Source organism: Glandiceps talaboti, chromosome 6 (assembly GCF_964340395.1).
Source record: "Glandiceps talaboti chromosome 6, keGlaTala1.1, whole genome shotgun sequence".
In the NCBI taxonomy this organism is placed as follows: Eukaryota; Metazoa; Hemichordata; class Enteropneusta; family Spengelidae; genus Glandiceps; species Glandiceps talaboti.
In genome coordinates, this window is record NC_135554.1 from 25,098,958 (window position 1) to 25,123,975 (window position 25,018).

At 34.9% G+C, this 25,018-nt stretch overlaps 3 protein-coding genes across 3 annotated transcripts; 1 reads left to right on the forward strand and 2 right to left on the reverse strand.

Annotated features, from left to right (window-relative positions):
- Window positions 1–1,028: 1,028 nt before the first annotated feature.
- LOC144436347 (uncharacterized) lies at window positions 1,029–6,145 on the reverse strand. The gene is made up of 6 exons (XM_078125120.1): window positions 6,129–6,145; window positions 5,815–5,966; window positions 4,338–4,433; window positions 3,480–3,563; window positions 2,805–2,873; window positions 1,029–2,363 (listed from the first exon to the last, which is right to left on the reverse strand). The coding sequence occupies exons 2-6, from the start codon at window positions 5,842–5,844 to the stop codon at window positions 2,292–2,294; spliced, it is 351 nt and encodes a 116-aa protein (XP_077981246.1). The 5' UTR covers window positions 5,845–5,966; window positions 6,129–6,145; the 3' UTR covers window positions 1,029–2,291.
- Window positions 6,146–7,703: 1,558 nt separating this feature from the next.
- Window positions 7,704–12,443, forward strand: LOC144436245 (uncharacterized). Its single transcript, XM_078124987.1, has 5 exons — window positions 7,704–7,841; window positions 9,397–9,492; window positions 9,941–10,006; window positions 10,411–10,476; window positions 11,478–12,443. Exons 1-5 carry the CDS (start codon window positions 7,770–7,772, stop codon window positions 11,547–11,549), a joined length of 372 nt encoding a protein of 123 aa, XP_077981113.1. The 5' UTR covers window positions 7,704–7,769; the 3' UTR covers window positions 11,550–12,443.
- Window positions 12,444–14,170: 1,727 nt separating this feature from the next.
- LOC144437013 (uncharacterized) lies at window positions 14,171–23,845 on the reverse strand. The gene is made up of 5 exons (XM_078125881.1): window positions 23,763–23,845; window positions 20,852–20,993; window positions 19,268–19,398; window positions 15,630–15,741; window positions 14,171–14,187 (listed from the first exon to the last, which is right to left on the reverse strand). Exons 2-5 carry the CDS (start codon window positions 20,919–20,921, stop codon window positions 14,171–14,173), a joined length of 330 nt encoding a protein of 109 aa, XP_077982007.1. The 5' UTR covers window positions 20,922–20,993; window positions 23,763–23,845.
- Window positions 23,846–25,018: the final 1,173 nt, after the last annotated feature.

A 25,018-nucleotide genomic window follows, 5' to 3' on the forward strand; every position in this document is an offset into this window, starting at 1 on the left:
CGATGTTTACCATGAAGTATGTAAACTTTCTGATGCGTAAATTACAGCAATGTTATGTGGGTTTGAATTCGTTTGTTTATTATTTGGAAACGGGTGTGCATATCCCGGGTATGTAGGGGATCACGAAAGCCGAGTGAAGTCGAGGATGGCAAGCTTTCCTGTCCTGAGAATAAGAGGCGGGCATTTGAACAATATTTTTGACAACTAACTTTCATTAGGTCCTGCAAAATCACAGATATAGAGCTAAATATCTTGCATAAATCATGAAATCACTAGGGACTTTTTTCTTGGAATTTTTCTGATGTGAGTCATAATTGCCATTACTTTCCCCTACTTTTCTTTGATATTACTGACACTGGTATAATTATGTTATTCTCCAATATTTTTCTTCATTCAGCCGAAAATACTCTTGACCTAAGGGTTGTCACTACGAGTCTAGCGACAAAGGCCCCTCTGGTCACTCGTATTTTCCTAGGCTGAATGAAGAAAAATCATGTATTGGTGATTAACATCTACATGTCACATACAATTTCTGCTTCAATTATATAACAATATATTTCGATATATAACAAAAGTGAACGTCGTTTGTGGAATCTCAACTTACGATTGCGCCCTCTTGTATGGGTTTATAATTTACTTTATTTTTAGGTAGACCTGTACAGTCCATAGACTGTTATGTTATTACTTTAACGGTCGTATATAATTGGGCGAGTCACTACTTCTTTTAAAGACGCATTTTCGGAGGGGGTGTTCTTAAAGTAGCAGGTTTTTCATTAATTTAAGACCTTCAACAAAGATTATGAAAAGCTGAAAGGTTTGTCGGTATAAACGATCACCACAACATGTATGGAATTGCTCTAACATTTCCCATCATCATCATCATCATCATCATCATCATCATCATCATCATCATCATCATCATCTCAATATTATTTATGTCTCTTTGTCATCCTACTACCCTATACTTCGTAATAACATCGCCATCTAGTGAAAGAAAGAAATTTAAAAAACAACACCTTTTTATGCAAGCAAACACACATCTATATCTTTTTTATTGAACCATCCAAGTATTAGAAAATTTACAACTTTGTATTATAGTGTAAATTGACCAGAAGTGGTGGTGAGACATTTGTACAACAGTAAATGAAACAACTTTCCTCCCGCTTACGAAGGTCAGATATATTAATTCAACTAAACCTGCAACTTACGACTTTTCATTGAAATGGCGTGCTGTAGACTTTGGCATAGCATCATGGGTAGGTAATGAAAAATACAAATCATTTGCATAATTTGATTTAATATTGTTTAAGCTAGGCTTCGAGTGGTGTTTACTTACCCATTATGCCTCGCCCTAGAGTAAAAAAGTAGTTTTTCGTGGCAAACATGTAACTAAAATAGAGTGCCTCATGTTAATAATGTTTATGTTCCACATTTCAAGTATTCGAAAATACGACACAATATAAATATTTAATGGAAAAGTTACTGGATGATTGTCCAATATTTAGATATTATTCCCCAATATTTTTCTTTGTTCAGCCAAGGAAATTACGAGTGTCCTAAGGGGCCTAGCGACTCGTAGAGATATATTGACGCAGATCGACCACATTATATATTCCATGTTTTTTTGTTCAACTTGGCTTGTGCATGGTATAATGAATGTCACGACACCGTGTTCGAAATATGAGACAAAATGCTCAAAATGACTATTACTTTCCCGATTTTTCTTTGATATTACTGGCACTGGTAATTATGTTATTCTCTGATATTGTTCTTCATTTAGCCGTAAAATACTCTTGGTCTAAGGCTTATCGTTAGACTCGTAGTGACAAAGCCCCCTTAAGCCACTCGTCTTTTCACGTACATCAAATTCGATTCAAATTTATGCTAATGCTTTGCATGTATACATTATGTGTGTGGCGAGGACACGCTTAATACCAGCGTAACTAAAGAAGCTTTAGTCCTTCAATTCCACAGGTAGGCTAGATAGTTGTAGATGAACCTCAGTAACGGCTAAGCTTTAATTCGATGGCTTTGATGAAATGTAACGTTCAATATTTCGTCCAGCTAATGGACTGATATTAAATCTTACATTCTTTTTTGCATAGAGTAATATGTGGCAGCATGGCCGTCTGGGTGTAGGCGAGCGACGAATTATTTCAAGCTGTTGCGTTTAACTTTTACTACCTCCGTTCTGTTTAGATTAAAGACCGCATCACTAGTATCAGTGATCTACAAATAACTACGAAAATCGATTGAAGCCAATATGATGACATACTATGTAATATCATATCTCAATCACTCAATAATTCAATCTTTGCTTCGAGTTTAGGTGCATCCCAGTCCAAGTATCTCTCTCCTCGTATCTACACATTAGACAGAAACAAAAATATATTTACTACTTCGAAGATCATTCCCAAACAAAATATACATAATATATACTTTGTCAGTGTTTTCCGTGTTTATTTGACCGCATGCATTGATAAGCTTACTTTCACGGTTCTTGTATAGACCCTATGTATGTGTATGTGTAGGTTGTATGGTTGTGGGATTGTTGAAATCTTATCCCGTCTACCTTTTTGAGCTTGGATAATCTAAGATGATAATTAAACACATTATGTTCATTGGTATCTTAACTCCTACACGTAGTTTCACAATGCACAAAACATTATAATATGATATCACAGACGTTGCTTTCCCTCTAGCTCTGTAGGTTGTTTGACATTTACGTCCAATTAAATATCTCCTGAAACTGATCAAATATCAAATATCCAAGTTACCCATTTTGAATTTAAAAATTCGTTTACCTCTGCTTGATTCTTGATGAATATGAAGGTTGGCTCTTCTGTCACTTCATACTTCTGAACGATATTGTACTGTAGGGAATGGAGAAATTTGTAATATTAGTGTAATAACAATATATAATAATAACTTTGGAGTAATTTTCAGAAGCTGACATGATTTGCAATAAAAATTGCATTATTTTGGGGTAAACGTCAACTATGTTGAACTAACACGGCGTATTTATAATAATTTGTCACACTAGTAATTTTGTGAAACTACTGAGATTGATCTATTGACTAACTTTGTAATGAAATGTAGTCTATTTGGCATGAATCTAGTTGTGATGGAGCCTTATATTGAAAACGTGGCGTGATCAATTTAGGCACATCCCAATGTAACTGTTTGGTTTCCTGTTTCAATTTCCTTTGCATATACAATCTATGGTAGAGTGCTCCAAAGAAACTGCACATGGCATACATTATATTAGCAATGTAATGAATCTTATTAAAAAGTAACCATCAAAATAATGAAATATGCAGAATTAGGAAGATGTAATTAATTAATTAATTAATCAATCTTTTTTATTCATATTTCTGATTCATTATTCTGATGGTTAATTAATTAATTAACTAACTAACTAATTATCTTCTCACCTATCTATTACGTAACTATCTTCACAATAATTTAGTTTCACTCACCCATGTACAACAACCTTTACATTTGGCACAGATATTGAAGTTGATCTTCAAGAACTTCGCAGACGTATGGTTTCTTGCCATTGCCTGAGTATGGCGGTTTTAAAGAAAATGGCATATATGATATTATTCTATGATCAAGTTTGAAATGTAAATAGTTTGGTAGAACCTTGGTTAGGTAAAAAAAAATTGTTAGGTAAAAAAAAAATAGTTGGAAATCTTCGAAAATCTGTTCAAATGTTCTCATCATATTTATAGAGGTCAATAGAGACTTCTCATCGATGTAATTGCCCTTTCTGTACTATACGCAGAAGACAGTGTGTTGTACGCTATATTCCGCCATTTTGTTTTGATCACACGAGGCGATGACATCTTCAAATCTCACTATTTCTCGTGCGACTTTGCGATAGTGTTTTCTAATTACCTAAAATGTTTATATTAAAAAATTAGGCTTTGTCGAGTTACCGGAACAAAAAACATGTTTTAGGGCCTTATCATACACTCAAACTGATGTACATGTAATCAGGAAGTAAAGAATATCGCACTGCTGTATGCTAATTTTGAAGGGAGAAGATAATGTAACGAAACAAGAACACTTGTCGTATGTCGTATCTTTGTCAACAAAAACAACGTTTCTGGTATGCACAGTTGTGTAACACATGCTTTTCACATTCCACAAGTAAAAAGTAGCGCTGTAGCAGTTATTAGTAATAAATCATCACACATGCCGATCATTGTAAACAGAGTAATTACTTATTTCAAGTGGCCAGCATATTCTGCATATTAAATTAACATTCCCTTTAATGCCTTGTACATTGAACTAGAGGTGTGGGCCATTTATAGGTGGTGGGAGACACCTACCGGATACATGTTGTTGTCGAAGTTCGAATTGCGGCCTTTAGTGAAATAAGCAACAATCAACCGATCACTGGTCTTCAGCTGGTAGTCCATGTCATCCTGTAATGTTGAAAAATGTTACTTTGGCGAAGTTAAGACATTGAGTCATTTTCAACTTTAAATTATGAGTAAATGAGACATTTCCAATGCCCACTTTTAAAACCTAAATCTATTGTATACATAATGACGACGTTCCTTCTTTCTAGCATTGAGATGTATATTCATGTTATAACAAATGATATTTCATTGAATTTCTAACTTTAAGCTGCTGTCCGAAATTACGACTCTCAAATTTTGATTTTTAATCTATAATGACTGTACCTTCCATTTGTAAGTAGTTCAAACAGTCAAGACAACAACAAATATGTACTACATGTACCGTAAACAAGAGAACTAGTGACAGCACAATAATCAATTCTAGTCTTGAACACATGCATTTAGTAAGCCAACGGGAACAACGCAATCCTAAACTCCGAGGAGTAGTGTAACTTTGTATAGGTTGTATAAGTTTCCAAACTACAATCATACCGATGCCCATTGCATAACAAAACGAACAAGACAGAAACAACATACCGATAGTTAGTCTATGATCATCACACCAAGTATTGCTTATTGAAGTAAAGGCTAATTGCTAAGGAAAACTGTGAAAATGATTCTATATGCATTTGAAACCTCATTTCGGAGTCTTTACTTTGTAGAATTCACCTATATAGCAATTTCTGGTGATATTCTACAACATGTTCCATGTAAATACAATGGCATATTTCCACCTACCTACATGTTAAACAATTAGGTATGGCTAAACCTTGCAATACTTAAAGGCCCTGCTTGGATTAGGATTAGATGTAGACAAACGATTGTCTGGCAGAGCAATAGGAATGGGGGGTACAATGCACAAATATAATCCTATGTAATCCTATGGCTCCACAGAGAAGACAACACTAGTCCGAGAAACTGTGATCGAAACCCTGGCCTTTAACTATCGTTCTGTATGAAATATCCATGGTAGAACATTGTACAACAGTCAACTATGAATTCTAGTTATATGCATGCCACGAACACGAAATTTTCATCACAGTTATGACACTTGTATCGACAACCCAGTCCCTATATAATTTGAAAGCAACGCAAGCCATTCGCACTTATGGACAAAATCGGGATCAAAATGCAAATAGACTAAAGTAACCTTAAGATTGTTGTTATACATATTACTTGGTATTATTTATATTCAGTACAAATTGAACGTTAGCAGCTAGCACTACTGATATAACCATGAAATTAAAATATATGATTGTCAGTATTTCAATAAAGACAAGGAAGAAACTTGTAAATTTGAGTCATTCGAGCTTCTTAAATTTTCAAACAAAATGGTCACGTCCACCAGGGCGCATTATCCCCTTTCAATCTTAAACAAAAAGGCACTAGATGTTGGTTTACTTACTGGCAAATTGACGTCTGTGACGGTACCCATGGTTGTTCCTGTATACTATTTCTTCACAAGTCAAGTTGGTGATACAAGACGTGTTCTGATACTCGGATGGTAGGTTTCCCAACGTTTATATATTTATACAGCTGCTGAATCCTCGTTATTTGCTAAAATAACATGACAATCACAATGAATAATAAAAACCCGCTCTTTAAAAAGAAAAAAATATTTATCATTATTTCCTCAAACAGATTGTAAAACTTATGTATTTGACTCTCGAAACCAAACCGGTGATTGTATATAAAATATTATTAACGATTGAGACAAACCTAGTTTTGTTTCAGGCCGAACCATGCCAGTAAACGCTCTCTTAGTCAGAGCCTAATGTTTAGTGACCTAGCACCATCGTCACGTTTCCACAAAAGGGAAACGATTTTCTGTCGTCACAAAGAGACCGCAAAGGGACATTTTTTATCATTGTCACAAAGTTTTAGTACGATGCCTGTTTATACTTATGAATTTAGTTTGAACGTTACGTCATTACAAAACATAATCTTACCCCGCTTTGTCTATAAAACAATAATACTTTTAACATGCAGCCGTTGAACTAAAAAAAATTATCATGTTAGACTCTCGTATATATAATTAACAATCCATCCCATAATTAGCAATACAATTTAATATTTATTACCAAACTGTCTTTAAATAAATCAGGAGACAAATTTTAATTTTAATGTATCTTTACCTTTAAGAAACAGCTTTATTCTATATTTCATTTTCCCTTTTCCAGATAGCTATCAAAGTATGACTTTTCCCGAAAAACTCTACGGGCATATGTTGAAAAATCCGCCAAGAACGCTGAAAAGCTCTAAACATGTCACGATAAATATAGCAATGTTACTGGGAATAGGGAAAAATGAAGAACTGTTTATTTGTAATGTTTCTTCGCTAAACAAAATTAAACCGAGATTTCTCTTTATTCTGTGACTTAATTGCAGGATTGGTTTAAACCTAGATATACTACTTTATAGTTTGCCATTGTGTGTTTTACTATGGATGGTGTATATGTATCCCGAATCGTTCTAATTATCCATAAATATAATAGGTGCGTTGTATTCGGGATGTACTGAGATTTTAACACATGTAAACACACACATACATACAAATACAAATACACAATACACACACACACATGCACACACACACACACACACACACATACACTGACATTTCAATACATGCAAACACACACACACACACACACACAGAGTAATATCTCCCCCCCCCTCACACACACGCGCCCACAGGTGGATATCCCCAGCAGTCAACGTTGTGTTGGTTGTCTTAGGATTCGCATAAAACTCGCCGACTTCGACGCCTTTCTGTCAGCTGAGTGCCTCTTCCTGTAATTTGCTGTTAAAGATTTAGCCTGACAAACGATAATGTAAGTACGAACACTTTGAGCTTTATCACTAGGCAGATTCTTGTAAGCATTGCCATTCAGAAAAGACGAGAGATTGGAGAAGTGAAAACAGTTAGTAGGATAATAAAAAATGAAAATCCAACACTTATGAAGACTATTTTATAATAGATTTTATTCCTTAGTTTTGTTTCTGTGTATATTAATAGGCACAATGAATTATAAATGAACACCATTGGCGTTACAAGTAAGGAAAGAATTAACACATCAAATAGTAAAAATATGATCAGGCTAATGATAATTAATACAGTCTTATTATTTGAGTACTGATTTAATGATATCTTTTAATCGTTGCCCAGGTAACGATCTACAAATAAAAAACAAATACTTTCTCATTAATTTTGATTCTCCCATTAACAAGGAACATTAATGACTTTTTGAAAAAGTTAAATTATCGGTGATATATATCGCCACCCTACCAATACCACGACATCAAGGTATATAAACACGTGCAGTCCCGAGCGACTGTTCATTTTCAGGCATTGCTGATATGTTTAATTGTTGCTGCAAAAATACAGGTTTTGATACGACTATGGGCACCGTAAAAGAAATCTGCTCCCAGGTAAGTCAATGAGTAGTTAAACCAGAAAGAATACATTCGTTTAGTATTTCTACATTCAAATACGTTTCAGAGTCTGATTTGATCAGATTCTACAATATTAAAGTGACACTACCTGCAACTGCAGATTTATTAATTTTTACTAAAAATGGTTGAAAAAAAAACTATAATGAGATGTTGTGCATTGTTAATTATTAGTTGGTCGTATCCATCAGTAGCATAGTACTCGGTCGAAATCGTAGTCACGTTGAGGTAGCTGATTTTAGGGGCAGATTCAAAAATCAGTTTATTATTACATATTGTACGTACAGCTAAAAAAGTAATTCACAGAGGATTCAATACTGTTCAGGTTGTACGCTATTACGAGTGTAAGCCATTACCTTTAGCCACAAAAGTTTTGAAAAAAAATTCAGTTGCTGTTAGTACGCAGGTTTAAAGATACCAAACACATCCTAAACTTTTAACCTTATATGAAGAGTTGCTTACTATGTAATTCTGCGAACTGAAACACATATACCAGTAATTTGCAGCATCCATCGGTAAGATAATATTTTGGTGCACACTTCAAGAGGTTTTGGAACTTTAGAGAAATTAAAGAAACCAATTATGCAACAGTGTGATTCACTTTAAAGGAGAATGTGCCACAGCCTCAGGGAAATAATTTGTTTGAAAATTAAATTTGCTCAAATCTCTTTTTAAAATCATTACTAAAGTTTGGTTAGTCAACAATTTGTTTTCAAGGAAATAACAAATCTATTGATTTTCTATAAATTGACAATTTCGATAATATATTTTCTGCTCTATTCATAATTTTTATACATTGATCGCACCCTTTTTATTCATTATTTGGACTGTAAATGGATTGGAATTGTCTTCTTGGAGTTATACATCAATATATATATATATATATATATATATATATATATAATTGATTCATACATCAACTTTCTTTGTAATAATTCAGTAATATTTAGCTGTGTGTATGAAACCAGAATTAAAACAGAAAATTCGTGTAATCAATGTTTACGATGTTTACAAAATAGTGATGGTTACGATGACCAATCTCACTGACTTTTAACCACATCAAAATCTGAACAAACTTACTAACTGATTACTCACCGTTTAATGTATTCATGTGCAGTACCATCTACAGCTCGTTTCATGCTAGTGTTCACTAGCTCTGTTTGATTCAAACATACAGAAACCATAAGAAACTACACGTCACACTTTTATTAATTTATCAGTTTCGTGCAGCATTTTGTCTAAATGTAATGAACTAACGTACCACTATGCGGACATGAAATGCAGACATCAAACAAAACATTGACGTCCACGTGTCTGCATCTAGATGTAGTATGCTTAAATTGTTTCATTCATTTAGACAAAATGTTGCAAGAAATTGCAATATTGGTATAAAATATGCATTTTATTGTTGGTTTCTGCATGATTGTATCGAATACAGTCAGTGAATACTGACATAAAACAAGCTGTACTTTTTATCGTACAATTTCATCAGTTTTTGTATACAGCTTTCTTTTAAACTTTATTTTAAATACAGGATGATTTGGACTTCCAACTGAAGACTAGTGATAGACTGATCGTAGTTTATTTTACTAAGGGTCGCAATAACAACTTCGACCACAATATGTATCCGGTAAGAGTGCCCAGAGACAACATACTCCAATGTATTCGCTATGGATTCGCTGCAATGTAAACATATGGGAGAGAGAGAGAGAGAGAGAGAGAGAGAGAGAGAGAGAGAGAGAGAGAGAGAGAGAGAGAGAGAGAGAGAGAGAGAGAGAGAGAGAGAGAGAGAGAGAGAGAGAGAGAGAGAGAGAGAGAGATATGTGTTGTTGTTATTTGCTCGAATCCATCGTAAAATGAAATCAAATGTAGCAATTTACTTACATTTTTTGTCCATCCAGATAACGATATGATGCGAAATTTCTGAGATTTGGTGAGATTATTTCTAACCAGGCGACTTGCTATTTCAGGTTTAGTGGCCATTATTGTGAACTGAGAACTCTAGTATATACACCACATACACTATAGTTTTTCATAATTACCATATAGACGTATTTCTTCCCCTTATTTCTATTTAGCCTATGGCAAAGAACTTTACTACTACGACATTCCTCAGAGTGGATTTCAGTGGATCCCACAACGGGGTGAGTAAAACTAAACGACGAAAGAAATCAATAGAGGATTAAACCTGCTGTGCTTATCGTTTATATTCTTGATCTTGGGTTGACACAAAACTCGTTGTAACCAAATCTATCAATTTACATACATACATACATACATACATGCATGCATGCATACATACATACATACATACATACATACATACATACATACATACATACATACATACATACATACATACATACATACATACGTACATACGTACGTACGTACGTACGTACAGACACACACACACACAAATATACATATGCTATAGTTGTATCGTCTATGTTGTATTAAGCATACGTGTGGAAGGTCATTTAATAGCTAGCTAGTTAGTTACAGTGTAAACAATATGGCAATACGTTGTTGTTGGTCTTCCCTGTAGGGAATTTGTCAACGATATGAAGTAACGGAAGATCCAACCTTCGTATTCTTCAAGAACCAAGTGGAGGTAAGGTACTTTTTCTTGTTCCTTAAATATTGACTTAGTTTTATAGTTTTATTGGTGATTTAAAGAGAAAGTGAAAGGCTTTCATATGCGCCCTCCCGCTGAAAATTTTTACGACATGCCAATTATCCCCAAATTCTGCATCCGTCTCCCTTGCCCCCATATATGTATACCGGACGCCACACTGCCATCTCATCCTTTAGCTGTACATGTATCTTCCATTGAAACAACATGTGTATATTCGTTATTACCCTGGATTAGAATAATGCCATAAAAGCAAACATACTACACGCCACTAGATTTAGTAATGTTCAAATGATGTCCACATTGTAAACGAAGTCCCTTCTCCCCTTGCCTTCTCATTTGAAATACCAGTTTCTGTTGGAATACTGACTGTTTTCCCATTCTATGTCCAATAACAAAAACAAATTCCCATCACCAGCTCGTAAAAATTGTGGAGAGTTTATATATGTAATGAGATACTTGCAATCTTGACGAAAACGATTCCACTTTTTGTACAAATATTTAGTAACTGGCAAAAAAGTGTCGGTTCCTATTTGTTGTCACTGTACGTGTTGTAATATACAATGGAAGCAATTTGACAAGAAACAACGTGTGGTGTTGCACAACTAAAACCTAACATATTGCTACATTTGATCATCTGATGTGACAAAATCTTACCGACATTGATACATTTTATCGTCTGACGCGACATAATATTAACAACATTACTACATTGTATATATTATCTTTATAGTTAGTTAATTGTGTATCCCTTCCAATACTTATCTACCTAAATTATTTTACTTATACGGACCCTTTTCCTTTCTGTATATCTTTCCCTTCCTGTCTGTCTGTCTGTCTGTCTGTCTGTCTGTCTGTCTGTCTGTCTGTCTGTCTGTCTGTCTGTCTGTCTGTCTGTCTGTCTGTATGTATGTATGTGTGTATGTATGTATGTATGTATGTATGTATGTATGTATGTATGTATGTCCTCTCACCTGTAGGTAATGGGGGAGAGACACCTGGACTGGGATGCACCTAATCTCGAAGCCAGAATAAAATCGTTGGTTGATTAAAGTTCATCGAAATTCATCGCAAAGCACAAGACGACAGCCATTACGTTAGACCGTTCTACGATAGTTTTAGATCGCAGCTCTCTCTAAAATAGATATGTTCATGATATTTATACTAGCATTTATAATAGCACCCCCGGGGAATAGGGACTGTAAAGAAACTTAAAAGATTGGAAAGTGCAGCCTTATTACACAAGTTAATCTCATCAAACAATGGAAATCAGTAGAGACACAAGGTATAGCAAGCTGTACTAGCTGCAACTGGGATGTTTTTTGACAATGTTTTGTTAGGTACAATAATTTACTCGTAATATCGTACACTATAAACTGTATTGCATCACACGTTTTGTTGTAGCTGTATACACAATGTTAATCAAATCACACATGATTTAGTGAAAAGGACAGTATAGTAACGCCAACATGAAGTCCTTGTTGAATTTGCGTTTAAAAACTTGTAGAGACATATATGCTTGATTGACAATGCAGATTTGAGAAAGGGGAAAGTAAGAATCATTAGTACATACCATAAGTTTCCAATGTTATTTTGAGTCGAAAATGAATGTTTGTAACACTCTCATCACGTGTTGTCATTTCTGACGTCATGGTTCGAGTATTATGATAAGTTTAGTTAGGTCAAATAAAGTACTACATGCTTGATTGCTTACTCATAAATTATGTCGCACAACTCTTTCTGTTATGTCACTGACCATCACGGCGATAGCTTTCTTGGTATGTATAGGGTAATCCCTAATGATAGTACAGAATATGGCGTGGTGGTAGTAGTGGAGATGAATGTGTGTAGGCATTTCCAAATACTTTTACACAATGTTGCTGGCCGCATTTTCGCTACCGTTCTTTTATATTTGAACATATATAAATACATGCATGGTATACATACATACATACATACATACATACATACATACATACATACACTATATAATTGATAAGGATAATTCTGGTCATATAGTCACAACTATATTTATTGTGGTGTTCTGCTGTACGGTAATACCAGAAATATTCACTATATTACATGTTTGCCATAATGAGCATTATGTGTTATCGAAATGATTTAAAATATCTACATCACCCAATCCTTGTCGAATAACACTGTTACATAACTGACAACAAAGAGTACATTTACTTTTGGGCACTTCTATGGCTAAAGTTCTTTACACATATACCGCCGATTTCATGTTAATGTTCACAGCAGCTGGCTTTGTTTGATAAAACCGCGAAGAGACCGAAAAGAAATTGCACATTTTACACTTTTAAGACAGTGATATCACAAATTTCATGATACAAGTGTTATAAATGAAAATTAACCTGCAACTAGACGAAGACACACGGACGACAATGATGTGATGTCTGGTTGATGTATGCAAAGTGGCACATTACGTCATACCATTTAGACAAAATGTCGCAAGAAAATGTACTCATTCAATCTTTCTATCTTAAAGCGTATAAAACATTGAGTAGTTTTATTTGCCACAACCAGCCATCAGTAATTTTCAAGTGTACGTTTATAGATTTAAGCACTTTTTTCGTACAAGCAATTTCACTGTACAAAGTGCTGTATCTTGTTTATTTCTAATTAGAAATTAGACCAGTTCAAGTTAAACCTACGACGTGTGTTGTTGTTGTTGTTGTTGTTTCTTATTTCTCCAGTGATTGTGGTCCCTCCCCCATCCTGTTCTTTAGAAAAGCTTGGCTTTGTTGACAGTCAGTGAACCTGTAATTTATTCAATAGATATAACCACATGGGTATATGTTTCGTCTAAACATTTCCTAGATATGGAGACAAAGATGGATACATATACCAAGCTTAAGAAATGTCTTCAATGTGGAGAGAACTGTAAAATCGTGTTCACAAAAGTCAATCACACGGTCCCCACAATAGCCGACAAATCATTATTCATGGATCCACAGTATTGATGTTTATCACAGTCATGGTTCACTCCCCCCCTCCCCCCCCACCCCCATCAACCACCCCCAAGAATATCTATATCAGAATTACAGTTGGATGCAATGGAACATGCAATGCAAAGGTCGTCTTTGAATTCATGACCCATGTGACACCGGAATAGTACAATGGATTCAACATTTGATTAAAAAATTGCATGGTGCATGCTGTCCAACTGCTGTGTTCCTAATTGCCACGGTACCTCTTCCAAGAACAAACATGTACATTTTGTAGGTTTCAAAGGCCACTTGAGCTAAAATAGATATATAAGAGATATACAATTCCCGGTCTGCTGAAATATTTTCCTCTCATAACTTATACTGCCATTTTGGTCAGAAGGTGGAGAATGCAACGTACACTGTGCATTTTTCATCCTCGGTATTTCACAACGTAAATGTACAACTTTAATAACACATCTCCATTGCAATGCTAAGATTAATGAAGTAAAAGATTTTGCTGTATTTTCAGGCAATCAATGAAAACACTTAGCACCTATGTTATTGCTCCTCGTCACGTAATAAAATTTAAGCACGGAGAATGTGCTGATGACGTTACCAGATTGTAGATGTCTGTTATACTAAAAGAGTAATGTTTATGGAATATAAGTGTCTTCTTTCTCATTATAGACGTTCAAGTTGGATGTAACATCAGTGAAGTAGAGTTAAACTTTGGAATTATCTGAAATATAGAAAAATAAACATGGTTGTTAATATTTTGATGGCATTTTCAAATCCAAAATGACTTTTCAAAAAGAGGAGTAGAACTATATATTAGGTACACGACATCGGAAAAAAATTGTGAAATGAAGAGTACAGCTTCCCAAAAGCAACATAGAAAACAGACAACATGTATCAGCAATGCTTTTTTTTAACCAAGAAATCGTCCGATCTGCTCTAGAAAGCGCAAACTCAGCTAATCTAGCCTAAAAATCAGAGTTTGTCATACAATGTATCTCTCAAACTTTTGCAACGTAAATGTTATTCCAGGTCCTTTTGATGTATCCACCAACAGGATACGCAACTGCGTTAAACATCAAAGGTTCTCTAAATGTTTACTATGCGATGTTTGTTTGCATACATTAAGCTACATAAGCATTTCCTGTCCGTTTCCAAGTTTTTTACACTCACTGTGACTCAGTGATAGTTGCTAGCTATCCGACATGTTTTTGACTAAATTTTCCGACCATTTCGAAGTTTACAACTGGTTGGTGGAGGGTCTATGATGTAACATATTTTGGTGATCATCATCTCGTTTACAAGAGAATCAACAATCTTTTATTTTCCAAAAGAGTTAACAGTCATCGTCTGCTACGGACACTCTGGATTCTAAAATTGGTTAACTTCAAGACTAATTGCAACATCTATGTCAAAAATATGATCCCTAATGTTTTGCTATTGATTTTAACCGAGCGAATGGATTAAAGTTTTCTTGAACAAACTGAGAGCAAAATGTAAGACTTTTATTTTCAAGGAGTATTTTACAACATTCTAAACCCCTTCTTCATAAACAACATTAATGAAACGAATGCCTCAAAGCTGATATTATCCTATAACGAATTCGAATTGGTCATGCATTAATTGTAGATGGCCGCCAATCAGGTCAACCGGTTGGGGACGTATTCAGATACAACACTTTGCATAAAAAGAATTCAATGTATTAATATCCTGAAGACTAATAAGGCCATCCAAGAAATAGTGTGTTTCCGATAGTCGTCGACCCTAAATATGTTTCACATGCATAAAGCTAAAATTATGACAGTTTACTTCTTTTTCCCTGTAGATTTAATTTTCTCGCCAAAGTATCTTTGAATACTTTTTTGAAAATCATAGTCCAGAGAGAAAAGATGTCATTTCATCCTATATCAGCACAGTCTGCATATTGTGTTCGTCTACTTCCGAATCACATAATTGTCTTAATTTACTTGTTTACACCTCATCAACTGTTACGGAAGTATTGTGACCAACCAATACTTAACTACCTTGTCTTCGGGACGAATTAATAAAACAAAGATAAAATGTAAAATAAAATAAAATTCAGACCTACCTACCCTGTTTTCTGAAGTCAAGTTATCGAAAACAAACTTTTTTTTTTATTTTCGCCGAAAGTGGCGTCATACTTACACCATATTTCTACTGGACAACGGGTATTGCAATTCTTTAACTCAATTCTACCCCGAGGCATTCTGTAGGCGTAACACGAGTAAAATGGAAATATTTTAGCCCCTCGGAAAACCTGAAAGAACGGAAGAAATAAATAAGTAACAACGTGATAAAAGCAATAGCATATTGAATTATAGCAAACAATGCTGAATCAATTGTGTCTGAAGAGGACTGATGTTCCTAGCATTTGTTCACAGTTGTCGTCTTCTAAGCTATTCAAAACAGCTCTATTTTAATTATGTTGTAAGGTGCAGGATTTGTGAAAAATGACTTTTCTGGGTCCCTTCTAAGGCATCCGAAATGCACCCCGGGAGATATTGTGGATCCAAAAGACTACAAACTTTGAACGCTGAAGGCCTGCTGAATAGTAAAAACTCCCAAACCTTCTCATCCTTATTTTCTGTTATATTCTCTAAGCTTTTACTTTGTTTATTATTATTATTATTATTATTATTATTATTATTATTATTATTATTATTATTATTATTATTATTATTATTATTATTATTATTATTGTTGTTGTTGTTGTTGTTGTTGTTTTTGGGTTTTTTTATTTGTTTTGTCTTAGGTTAGGTTAGGTTTGGTTGTTTTTTGTTTTTATTTTTTATTTGCTTTTGTTTTGTGGGGCTTATCTTTTGTGTCTCTTTTGATTTGGTTTAGATTGGTAGAAATTGGTCTGGATGATTTGCGTACTAAGTTTAGTTTTAATTGCTGTGGCAACGTTTGGTTTGGTTTGATTTGGTTTGGTTAGGTTTAGTTTGATTACCCTGGTTTGGTTTGATTTGGGTAACGGACTAACATTCATGGAAGAAGTTGCACGTATTCTAAGACTATTGAAATAAACCACTGAGTGAAGAATGTAAAGCTTACTTGCGTCAAACCTCTTTATTCTATGTATAATTCCACATTATGTTCGTTTATTTAACACGACTATTCAGATTGTGATCAAACATGACATCGTTAATGGTGCCATTACAAACACACATATACACACCCACCTTTACCATTTGAACTAAGTGGATTATAACAACGCGATAATCGCTCCTTTCAGAAATTTGATAACAAATTCAATTCAAACCCCTGATACATGTCTCCAGAAACACGAATATTTTGTCAAAGATGCGTCGATTAACTATCAACGTCATTTAATTACTAAAGGCAATATTCGATAACAATAACAAATGGTTGCACACACACGTTATGGTTAGTTTTGTTTTCAAACTCGTAAATGTTAAAGTTAAATCATCTATTACATTATGATGCATTCATTTGTAGGTTAGGCATGCTTTTAACATCTCCCTACTGACTTAAATGACATATCAAATCATTCTTTTCAACACACATATTACTCCGCTGTACATCGACTCTTTTTATCCGGGAAAGCTTTCTCTTGGAATTTATTTCATTCAATTATTCCAACAAGGAAATGGTATGGTTTGAATATTTAAAAGCGTACACGCTCATGTATTGATGGATATATAGTTTTATGACATTGAATATTTACGACTGGTATTCTAATTTTCAGACAAATGTTAGAAGGAAAGTTTCAAAGACTCTCATTTTACGTTATGGATTGTAAATAGTTAAAACAACTGTTATTAAACAGGGCTTAATCTATCTGTTATGTACGTCGTGTACATTAAGTTAGATACTCCCGGTCACCTTCATTCGCCTCAGACTTTCACAAAACTCTACTTTCAACGACATCCTGAAGGAAGGAAATTCATATGTAAATACAATGTCATTGGATAGCCTTATTGGTTTGCAATTAGATCGTTGCATGTACTTAAAGCTTCGCGAAAATCTTTACTGTACACATCCTAAAATATATCATATCAATGTCTAATGTCAAAGAACGTCTGCAAGAAAAACACACCATAAAATGCCAATCATTGTATTCTGTAGTAGTATTTCTGGACCAAATTTTCCGTTGATGTTACTGCAGTAAACAATCTACCATCGCTTCAAATACAATACTTCTATTATGTTCTATAGTTTGGATATGTAAATTTTACATTTCCATATTTACCAAAATATAGCAAACTGTGACTTCGTGTATTCCTATTTCTATAGCAGATTACCCTATGCCTTAGATTAATATAGCCATTAAAATATTTTGTGATTTATTGCTTTTGTGCAAGTGAGCTGAATCACTGAAAAGTGTTTGTAAGGGGATTAACTAAGTGGATATAAAATCATTCCCAGTTACATTTTAAGGTCGTTCATGTTTATCATTCTATGCTTAGAAGGAAGTAAGCGAACATGCCATATGATCAGCAGCACTAGAATAATAGTGACTAAACAAACAGATACAATACAAGTTACATCACTTGTCTGTTCAATAAGTGTATTGAATGATGACAGTTTTTGGGTTGCCCTAATAGTGACACCCCCTGTTTACTCAGTTGACTGCATAGGTGATCTCATTTAAACTGTTCAACGCATTACATACAGGTTATTAGTAGCCATGTCATTGTCATCATCCTGATTAGATAACATGATAAACCACCCTATCATTCTCAACAACCCCAATGATGTCAGGTATTAATAACGTGCCATACTCACATACCTTGAACCGAATATCAACTATAAGCAATAAGTTATTAACCTAAAAGGATCTTATAATCAAAACACGGAGATTACTTTTACTAATCCTACAATTTTGAATTAAATTGATTAGTTAGATTTTGAGATTTAGCAAATTGTGTTTTCTTAAAATATCACTTTACATGGTACTAATGTATAATCAAACCTCAGTTCATTAAAGGTTATCTGTAGAATCGATACTTGATGAGAGGCCAAATAATGTCAGAAAAAGAACTCGATCAAGAGACAGAAATGATTGATATTGCAAGTATGTGGTTGCCTTAAGAGTGATGCTCACGAATCGTATCGTGTATTGAACGCAATCTGGGGGAAATTAGGCACCAAACTTGCGCCATTGAAATGTCTGACTTAGCATTGAGTAATGTTATCATAACCATGTAATATATAAATATCAGAAACAGACAGACAGACAGACAGACAGACAGACAGACAGACACACAGACAGACAGACAAAATTAACCTTCTCTAACGGACAGAGGGAAGATAGGGGAAGGTAAGAGAGAGTGGGGTGTGTGTTAGTGTGTTTGTGAGAAAGCGTGAAGGGTAAGATGGGTATTTTGAGGTCACATTTTAAGTATATCAACATGAAATACATGATAAATTTATCTCTACAAAATTAACAAGAGTTGGTGTTAGTTAGAAAGATTAGAATATGTTCGGAAATACTCAACTCAAAAATGACCTTGTCTTGAATTAAGGAATGAGACATTATAGTTCCAACATTTGGCATAATAAAAATAAGACTTTGAACGCTATTACCCATTACCATTATGCCAAAATGTGCATGCATACATACATACATACATACATACATACATACATACATACATACATACACACACACTCATACATACATACATACATACATACATACATACATACATACATACATACATACACACACACATACACACATACACACATACAACGACTGTAACAAATCGTTAACAGTGTCTATTTCGCATTCAGATCATATTATGAAGTCTACTTACTGAATATGCTTCCAACACTTCACAACAGCTATCCCGTAAACAGTCCATTTGGCATTCTTCTTTGGTTCTCCTTTGTGATAACCAACACGTCTCAGATAATTCTGTATTGACTTGTCTGGCCTTGTGGAGGTCTTAAACAACATGAAAACAAACAGGCAGAATGTTATGAAAAAAACCTAAGGTCATGGAAAAGTATATTGCTCGTGGTTTGAAGATTTATGTAGACAGCGAATACAGTCCCTTTGATACAGTAAAGTTTAAAAAGATTGTCACTATCTGCTATGTTACTTAATCACACAGTAGTGTAAGGTAAATGCTGTTACTGTAAAAAGTCGGAATTAGTCTTGCCATTATTTCAAATATGAATATTCGAGATATTTGCTGGGCAGGCTGAGCTCATATTGCCCAAGGGCAACGTGAAAGAAGAAAAAAAAACAGTTCCTCGTCAAAAATTGTGACCTCGCAAAAGATCGTCATATTTTGACTAATCATCAAAAGAATAACATTATATCAGACAATGTAACCATTCACTTGGTTCTAATACAAATATTATAACCCAAGTATAGATGTTTGCACCTTCGGACTGAGCTGTTATCTGCCCTCCACATGTCACCTCCGGTAGATCTTCGTGCGCAAAGTCGCAATTTGTTCATTGCCAAGGAATTAGTATAAGTCATAAAGCACATATATTTAACTATTTAACTAAGTATGTGAGGATGAGACAGAACCCCGTGATGCGTGTGATTGTAAGGGTGGGACACAAGGGGAGATTTGCATGAGTGCATGAAATGTTCTCTCCGCGAAATATAGTATATTCACGAGTATAGGGAGTGAAAGTGTAGCAGGAAACACTGCAAGCACGAGTGCAAGTACCCTTGAATCCCACACTGACACTCATGCGTCGAGAGGTTCTGCTAGTATCATATTTATCCGAAAACCACCGAAAATTTCTATAAAAATCATGCTATGCGATCATACCTTTTCGTGTACAAGGAACGACCACACACTCTTTTGCATAGACATGTATGTAATAATGTGTTTTTGTATGTGCAGTGGTGCAAGTAATCACTGGTACTTTTTTGTGTATTGACAAACTGGGACATGCATCATTAGCTCTGTTGCAGCCATAAGACAGAGCAGATGTCGCTTTGACTCAATGTGGCGGTACTTGTATTGATATTACTACTGCAATGACGTTTGTCGTTTTACAACGATGCTCGGGTAGAGATTTTATTTTCCAGATGTATTTGTGAATAAGTACTGCTTGATGTGACATTTTAAGGTGACCCCTGGAGTTGTAAAAGACTTAGTATTGTAACTGCCCTCTCGGAAAATAATACATTCTAGCTATTAACTTTGATAGTAGATACAAGACTTGGAACAATATACATAAAAAATAAACCGTGGTCACGACTACGCGTTAGGACTTTGATATTTTTCGTAGGACTACAGTACTGTAGCTACCTTCTTATCATTTCGCCTCTCGACCCACAGATATCTACTTTGTTAAGACCCACGATCAAAATTAAAAACCTACAGTTTACAATTAAACAATTATTATGAATACAAAAAAAACAGTCTTACCTTCTAAACTTGCATGCACCGTCCACGGTAGAAGTGACAAGACAAGAACTGATATTGGTACAAGTGTCATCCCGACACGATTGTCAACTTAACATGTACACCTAGATTGCTAGCTGTCTAACTACGATGACGTAGGTCTCTCCTACAAGAAATTACCATAAATATTAACAAGAATGATGTCATACAGATCGATACACTGATTGCAACTGACATCTGTGGTATTTAACATTGTCTGTTATGTTATCAAAAAACCCGAAAGTATGATAATGTGAATTAAGGAAAGCATGTATGTAATTACAGAGAAGTAGAAGAGATTAGATGATATTTACTTTTAATTTGTGCTTATATTTTATCTTTAATTGACTTTAGATTATTGGTGACATTTAGCAAGTACTTTTCACAAGATTATTGGTTGATAGATCATAGGTCACCTGTGTATGACGTAAATGAATATTCTTTGCTACGCATATATGTTTTACAAGGTTCATCTTTTCAACAGAAAACACTGATACTGGTTTAAATATTTAGACTGTGGTTCCATTTTCTGACTAAAATCTCAGATTAGGAATTAAATTCACGCTAACCGTGAAATCTTCTAGTTTCCATAGAGATGAAAATACAACATTCAAGGGCGCAAGTCAGACGAGCCTTACAATTTGGATATTAAGAAAAAAACAAGTTGTCTTTAACACAAAGAACTATCGGAAAAGACGGCCGCGTATAAACGATCTATATCATTCTAGCTCCACTGTTGAGATAGCACTAATGTGTGAATCTGGACAACACAATGTGAGCAATACATACGTTTTAAAATATAGCATACTCCCACCCTTATAGCAAAATGCGTTTACACGTTTTCAACCCTTCATTACAGCTCTGTTTTACCCTTAATTGGCATTTCAAATGACTTTCTATTTGCCTTCTGAAAGCTATATTGATTGATTTTGAATATAGTCAAATTATTATCTAAGAAACGTATTTGAAGAGTTACATTTTCAACAGTGAAAGCAAAAGTATGAATAACACAAACAGCTAATGAATGACGTCACCCCATGAATGCCATACGTCATAAGCAAAATAGTCGGAAGCCAGGTAAAACACGAAGTATGAATACAGGACAAATGTTTCTTTTTAAATATAGTAGGCATACATACAGTTCCATTAACGTTTTCGATAAAAGGCGAAGTTACACAAAGGAAGGTAGAGAGAGTCAACATATTGTCATTCGTGCCTTTTAAATAGACCGTAGTTATTGGTGTTCATAAGAATTCGCCAACTGACTTGGTTAAAATCGAAGCCTAACATGGTATAACGTTTCTAACACATGACACTGTACAGTCCGTTTCAAGTTACCGTTCACAGGCTCTGTAGATACAACCACGCAGAAACCAATAAGAAACTGCATATCCTGCACTAAGACAGCTAGACACAGTTTGTTGTTGCCATTATGAACTGCAACTATAGATGCAGACAAGCGGGCGCCAATGTTTTGGCGTCTGCATTTGATGTCTGCATCACCTTATTATTTAGAAAAAGTGGCGGAAGAAACGGTATATCATTCAATCTTGCTATCTTAAAGTGTATCGTGTGCAGTTTCTCAGTGGTTTCTGTGTGGTTGTATCAAATAGAGTCGGTGAACGGTTCCTTGAAACGGGATGTACATACATCCGCTAATAGTGCAAGCTGTAATATTAGACTTGTGTGTTACGTGAACAACTAGCATAAAACGATATATAAAAACACACTGAAAGGATACCTCAATTTAAAGTCACAATCCAATTTAATAGTTCGGAGTCGTGTAGATTAGAGACATGTTGTGTATAAAGAACGAAATAATTTCTAACGGCATAAGTTGTTATGAATACATTTTCATTTACAATTTCATCATTGGAGGCCTAAATTCGTCAACCCGTATTTAATGAAATTCAGCACAAAAGAACACTATCTGATGAAAGCAAACACACAGTCACAACATTTACAATGTTAACGATGGAGGCGGTTAAAAAGTAATCATCGTGCATGAGCACAATCGTGTAAATACTAAAGGTTATAATGTTCGAAACATGGCCTCGATATCAATATTATTATATTGATTCCTTATCTCTTGCTTCTTTCACGATAACGATTCGCCTTTATCTCTCTGAATGATTGCCTTCAGTCATACACATTAAAAAGTTATAGAGGAGCTATATTGGGCATTGAAATGTCTCTCTCTCTCTCTCTCTCTCTCTCTCTCTCTCTCCCTCTCTCTCTCTCTCTCTCTCTCTCTCTCTCTCTCTCTCTCTCTCTTAAGGGAACATTGATTACTCGTTAAACCCGTACAACATTTAAAAGTCTTATCCTTGCTTTTGGGTTTTCACCAATCGGTGAAAATGTTAAAAGTCATTGCTTTTGTCAGTGCAATTAAGAAGCGGAAATCGTGTAGGCTTTAACTAACAATTTCTAACATTAACATAAAAAAAATCTATAGAGTAGAGGTTTCGAGTCCTATATGAATATCAGAAGCGTATTCGAAGATCATGCCATGTTAACATAGAATTTTAAAATATATAGGTTTCTGGAAAGAACGTGAGGAATAACCAAAGGAATACAAATCTCTCTCAACTGCACCAACGCCCCTCCCACTCCCTCCTTTCATTATCGTACGTGTGAGGAATGGCGAGTAAAGGTATAATTAATTGTAAAGCGAATTCTGTCAAAAGATATGCGTTATTCTGTCATGATTTCCACGGCACGTGTTAATCATAAGCGTGTATCAGATAGGGAAATTTTCAAAGATTATTTCAACGAATGCAGTCACTTTTTAAGCGTTTATAATGGGTAGCGATATACCAGATAAGCTAAGTCAGTGATTTGAAATAGCAAGAAAATAATGTTTAGAATGGTAGGGAAAATAAACAGATAGACATACCTGAGTCTTAATAATCTGTCTATACCGAGTATACAGCCGGTGTGTTGAAATGAAGCACAGAGGGTTTACCGTACATCGCAGAAGATGGAGTGAGCTGCAATGATGATTGTGAGTTGGTGGTGTTGTGGTCACGTGTCAATGTAGTGACGCAAGATACCCATTCCCTATGACATTTCATTTCGCTTTACTGATCCTAGGGACTGACACGTTAATACGCTTAGAAAACCGTCAAATGTATCTCTAGGAAAGCTTTGACATCTAGTATCCATCCTTCTTCGGCTTTCCTGTGTGCTTGTTCGAATGTTTACGCTAATCGTAGGATATGGCAGCGCACTCCCCTCATGTCGTAAGAACAATTAGTTTGCAAAACTTAATTTGTTGTACATACATACATACATACATACATACATACATACATACATACATACATACACACACACACACACATACATACATACATACATTGCATACATACATACATACATACATACATACATACATATAAACATTACATACATACATACATACATACATACATACATACATACATACATACATACATACATACCTACCTACCTACCCACCTACCTACCTACCTACCTACCTACCTACCTACATACATACATACATACATACATACATACATACATACATATTCATCTACCCATCCCATCATTTTGTACATTTGTGCATGCATACATTCATTCATTCACATTCATTCATTCATTCATTTTCATGTGATTTTAAATTAATCTTGTGCAGAATTATTTCTAAAATGCGATGATGCCCTCTTTGTTGTGTCAAATGCAGTAGATCTGCCAAGACAAAGCCATTTCATCCTATGTAAAACATGCATGGGAGAGGAGTAAATGCATGAATATGATCATGTACCTCATACCAATGCTTATCTAACTACAAATTAATGTAATGGTAACATTTTTACAGCAATCAGCGGGGCTTACATATGCCCTTGGAGATTCCTAAGGATGTATATATATATACATGAGGGATTACCCAAATAAGGTCATTTCATTAGAACTAAATCTAATCTACACTGATGCGACGACTAATTGCTTTCAGAAATTGACATGAAGAAATGGATTTCATTAAAGAATATCTTCCTGGCACATAATTTATACCAGCTTTAATTTGCCTTTGGTTTTCGGAACATGGATTAGCGACAGCTTTCAAGCCTTCGACTTTGGTTTGTCCCGAAAAGGAAATGTACACGCACAAATGGTTTCCTGAAAGAGAGA